The following is a 5,633-nucleotide window of genomic DNA, read 5'->3' as shown; positions in this document are numbered from 1 at the left end:
AACTATAGAATTTATTGGTTAATTTGGGGTTAGCTTGGGAAGAAACTAGAAACTTTCTAGTATTTGTATATAAGTTTTTAAACAATTTTATAACATTTTTTGTGTTTTTTTTTCCAATTTTAAAACAGTTTTATAACAATTTTTTTTTTCAATTATAGCATCCTACTTATACCAAAACCACATACTTTTACATAATACATAAGAGCATGAAATTCACATACTTTCACATACATATACCATATATACACCAAATACAAATACATTCACATACACACATAATAACATCCTACTTAAACCAATACACATACTTTCACACACACACACACACATATATATATATAATATCTTATTTATACCAAATACACAAATTTCACATTCATATACGACATTTACAACAAACATACATACATTCACATATGTACACAATAACATCCTACTTATAACAAACACATATACTACAAGAAATGAGACCTATAGGGATGACATTTGTCGTCCCTAAAGGTACTAAAGTCGTCCCTATAGATGGTGGCGACGACAAGTCGTCCCTATAGTGTTCGTCCTTATAGCCCCGTCGCAATAGATGTTTTTTATCGTCGCTAAAAATATCGTCGCAATAGCTTCCCTATAGAGACGACATATCGTCTCTAAAGGATTCGTCGCTATATGATTCCAATTACCATAGATGAAGCTATAGAGAGGACTTGTCGTCTCTATAGAAGCAACTATAAAGACAACATGTCGTCCCTATAGATAAAGTTATACACGACATACCACAACCTATAGAAACAACAAATCATGGTAGTAATGCACCTATAGAGACGATTTGGCGTCCTTATACATTCACCTATAGAGACGACATGTCGTCTCTATAGGTATGCCCACAGGTTTACACCCTGTTCTTTTTTCTGTTTATTTTCCTAGTTTTCACAGTTCCAAAATAGCTAAAGCAGTATATTTACAAAATAGCTACAACAATAAATTTAATTGCAACAAATCGTGCTAAATGATTTTATTACATGTTTTAAAATGGTACAAATTGAATGAAAATTCTCAAGCATTACATGTTTTAAAACTATACCAATTCAGATTTACCAAACTTTGCATCAAATTCTTCAGAGAGCAGCTTCCTGAAATTTGGAAAATATTGTAACTGCTGCAGCATTATCATAACAACTTCACTGTTACACTTGTAAAGAAAAATGATCATTTTGTCCTTTTTCTATTTGATCTTTTCATCTGTAACCATCAACATTCGAGTCATATTCTCCTGCATAAGCCATTTTTATTAACATCATATTCACCAATAAAGATAAAACATTATATACTGCAAGTCTTCAAGGGCAAAAAGGGCAAAAAGGGAAAAAAGATTGTAACTTACCAGACCTAAATACCGGATATTAGGTTCACGCACAACTATGAATTTTCCAAGAAGAGCCACACATTGTGACATCATCTCTTTCTCAGAGTCAATATGCATGACCTGTATTAGTCCCAATTTGTTTGTTAGATTTGATAATGACAAGTTTTAATAAATTGTGTTACTCCAAATCTGTTTGTTAATTTGATGAGAAAAACTTGTATAAACTTACAAGAGCAAGAGCTTCAAATAACACAGCATGAGAAGCATTGTTCTTGTTAACATTTTTCACCACATCTGTTCCCATGAGTATCCATTGTAAAACCTAACCACAATTAATAAGCTTTATATTAGTGTTTCTTATGTAAAGAGAGAGGATTTTTTATTTATTTTTTAATAAAATATATAACCTCAAAGAGTGCTCTTCTTGTGGTTGGATCTTCAACAGTTGGGAAATACTGAAGGGCTCTCATTGTTTTGACTTGAAGCCATGGAGAAGGGATACCATAGTATGTGTATTCTTGAGGAACATCTTGATTTCTAGAAAGTCTTTCTAAAATTTGAACACATTTTGGAAGACAACTTGAGTATGCTTCATGGTTGTTGGCTACTAAAGCAACAAAAAGACTCATTGATGATGTCAAAACACCAAGATCACATTCATCTAATAGTTGTGCCATTCTATCTGACCTGAAAGTTTGACCGAACAATAAAAAGTCAAAAGTGTAGATTAAAAAAAAATAAAAGGGAAATAGTAAAATGTAAAGGTGGAAACAAACATACCAGCCATCTACATTCACAATATCAGAATTTTTCCTAAAGAGTCTTAATAGACATAGTGCAACTTTCTTTCTCACTAGTGGTCTGCAACTACTTGAAAGCTGAGGTAAATAAAGTAAGTAGAAAGTAGCAATTGAAATTATAATTGAAAAACAATTAAATTATATTCCATGTGTATTTTTGAACTTACAAGCAACTTCTGAACATCAGGTGCTAGTGATTCAGCAAATTCTCTGCCACCAATATTCCCCACCTGTATATTAACTAGTTATTATTTATCGAGTGATAAGGATTACCATTGTTTGTTGTTATTTTCCATAAAACCTTTAAATTCACAATCAAGAAACCAAATATATTAATCACCATGTGTGATGTGTGATGTTGATTACATCCTCTAGCTCTACCAAAATCCTCCTCTATCATGAACATGTCTGAGAAAACATTAGCACAATTTTTGCAGCCTATCATAAAAAACAATAATTAATTAATTAATTAATTAATTAATTAATTAATTAATTATATTCTTCACAAGCAAAATTAATTGTTTCTGTAGAGATGTTAATCTACTCAGAAATAAAAGGAATTAGAATATATGAACAGCATTACAGCTCTGTCTCGAAGAAATTATTAGATAAGTGACACCATTATCATAAACAACTCGACCTTGAGAATCTTATTCAAACCCTCTCGATTTACCAATACCTAACTCGAAATACAAACATCTTTGCTTAATCAACCTACTTTATGAGCACATATTGTTTTACTTATCGTGTTTTGGTTTCTAACCAAGACAAACAACATAAAAAAGCTATCTGAAAGAAAGGAAAACATGAAAATACCTTTTTTCAATCAGTTTGGTGAAGAAACGTTCGGCCTGATCAACTGCAGACACGTCGCCACGGTAGTCGCACCACACCAGAACACGACCTTTGATATCGAGGAGGAACAGCGCAGAGGCCTCCCCTGCCATCAATTATCCGGAGCCACGTAGATTAGATCTGTGTTGATTCCGAATTAAGATCTGGTTTCTGGTCGATCGATAAAGAACCAGAGGTGAAAATGAAGCCAATAGTTAGAATCGTCAGTGTTGAAGCTAATCGTCGTGGTCTTCGACAACTAGCATGAGGATCGAGAGAGAGGAAGAAGATTTGCCGGGAGTGGGAGGTGAGGAAGTCGCCAGGGGAGAATTAAGGTTTTTATGAAATGGTTCAGAAAAACCTACACAAATAGTAATTTCAGTTTTCTTCAAAAATAATCATAGACTATCTAACAAAAAATGATCAAAAAAGGTAACTTGTCCGTAAAATTTAAGACCAAAATGTAAATATAGTAAATCAGCTATATAATTTTGCCAAACACCCTTTTAGACCTAGCATTCTTTTGCGATCCCTTTAAATCATGCATTCAAATATTACAAATATGTTTAGGCCTATATAGTAACAAAAAACCTTGTTTTTTCCTCCTTTGCGAGACAAAGCTAAAACAAGAAAAACATTACTTTATTTAACAAAGTGATAAATACTACCTTTCCTCAAACAATCCTCTGATTAGGATTTATTGCTACTATCAGACTAATCATGCTTAGATTAAGATAGTTTATGCTTTGAACTATAAATAAATGTAAAAATCTCTTATAGTAATGATTGGCAACTTAAACCATTTAACTCATGATTCCACAAGTTAGAATCGAAGAAATAGTAGATATGTCAAGTCAATCTATTCTCATGAGCAAAAGAGCACTTTTATGGTCATGTGCTCGTTCTAATTTTATAAACATCTATAAAAGCAAAGGAGATATTTGCATACTCTAGAACGGAACCGGTCCTTATGTCTACATAAGTGAAACTGGAAAACGGTTTTCCAGAATTGATCAGCTGAAGATTTAATGGGGTCAAAGATATGGATTTTGAGGAACACCATACGCCACGACGTGGTAAACGGATGACCACGATGTGGCATGACATGTATTAGGTGGATCTATAAATGGACACCACAATGTGGCAAGAGGGATGCCATGACGTAGTGGTTGTTGCAACTCAAACCCATGACTTTTAGGGTTTTTCCCATATTTAAGCACCTTAATTCTTGGATTAGATCTCCTCCACCATCCTCCATTTCCTCATTTCGAAACCTAGCCATCATTCCATGATTATAAGCTTAGTGGCTTCATTTTGAAGTCGTTTTCTTGAATTGGCGATACAACACCCGGTTTTGAAAGTGTTCGATTGTGTCTTTGGAAGCAAAGGGTATAAGTGTAATATGATGATTCGGTATTTTATGGGTCTTAGGTTTTATTCGAAAGGTTTTAAGGCTTGGGGTGTAGCTAGGAGCATAGGCCTTCTTGCTACATTTTCGTGGATATAAAGCTCGTCGGAAATGGACTTAGAACGCAGAAGTTATAGTACTTTGAAGTTGTAGGCAGAATTGGTCCCTGAATTGAAAAGCTTGCATTTCAGCCCATGCATGCAAGGTGGCAGCCAGGTGAGTACGCCCAATGTAAGCTGGGGTACGCCCAACGTAGTGTTGGATAATGAAACGCGGGTGCTGAAGACGTACGCCCAACATACATGGATTATACCTTGCGTACGTCCAGGATCTCCAAAGCCCTAATTTTTAGCGTTGGCTCACTATTTAAAGCACCTTAAGTCCAAGGGGGTGCGCCTCCCTTTCATTCTAAGAGCCTTAAACCCTAATTTCGAGTGGTAGCTTCATCCAACAGTGTTGTGAGCTTTGTGGGTGCATTTTGGGTGGGTTTTGGTGCATTTCAAGAAGATGGGAATCAAGGAGGAACTTATGGATCTGGCTTTTGGGACTTATTCTCAGCTTGATGAAGGTATAAAGCTTTGAACTTGATCATTCATCTCTTAGATCTACCAGTGTGAGTTTTAGTTCATTTTGGTCCCAAGGATGAAACTTTATGGTTGAAACCCGATTCTTAGGCTAAGAGTTGCCACTCTCTGTGTTAAATGAGTCCATAAGGTAGAAAGTTTCCATCTTGAAGGTCTTAATGGGTTCATGTGTAACACTTTAACAATCCAAGCCAATTTAAACTTTTCAAAAACAACCCAATTTCATTAAGTTATTACAAAAAGGTTTCAATACATTTATTATCAAGCTATTCCCAGAACCATATCATAAAACAAGAACATGAGGAACGGTACGATCACGCCTTCGCCTTGCCACGGTCTCCTGAAGTACCTGAAAACATTAAACCACAACTGTAAGCCCGAAAGCTTAGTGAGATACCCCTAAAATACCAATTACATATACCATACACATAACATATCATAATAGAATAGAACAACAATGCACTACGGGTCCACTGTGTAACTGGTCCGTCGTACCGGGCCTTCAGTCCACCTTGTCCACCCTCCGAGTCTAGCCAAATCCATTGAGTCTGCAGCGTGGTTGGTTCGCCCACATCGGGCCTTCAACCCACCTGGTCTACTCTCTGAGTCTACAGTATGACTGGTCCGCCCTCCGGGCCTTCAGTCGG

The 5,633-nt window shown here is 35.6% G+C and overlaps 1 protein-coding gene across 1 annotated transcript; it reads right to left on the bottom strand.

The window, feature by feature from the left end:
- Window positions 1-1,004: 1,004 nt before the first annotated feature.
- On the bottom strand, window positions 1,005-3,327 carry LOC145001928 (AP-2 complex subunit alpha-1-like). The gene is made up of 8 exons (XM_078961255.1): window positions 2,977-3,327; window positions 2,501-2,598; window positions 2,328-2,390; window positions 2,141-2,238; window positions 1,768-2,047; window positions 1,590-1,682; window positions 1,379-1,480; window positions 1,005-1,267 (listed from the first exon to the last, which is right to left on the bottom strand). Exons 2-8 carry the CDS (start codon window positions 2,564-2,566, stop codon window positions 1,220-1,222), a joined length of 750 nt encoding a protein of 249 aa, XP_078817381.1. The 5' UTR covers window positions 2,567-2,598; window positions 2,977-3,327; the 3' UTR covers window positions 1,005-1,219.
- Window positions 3,328-5,633: the final 2,306 nt, after the last annotated feature.

Source organism: Lactuca saligna, chromosome 6, assembly GCF_052625555.1.
Source record: "Lactuca saligna cultivar CGN05327 chromosome 6, ASM5262555v1, whole genome shotgun sequence".
Taxonomy (NCBI): Eukaryota; Viridiplantae; Streptophyta; class Magnoliopsida; order Asterales; family Asteraceae; genus Lactuca; species Lactuca saligna.
This window is presented reverse-complemented; position numbering and strand designations above follow the sequence as displayed.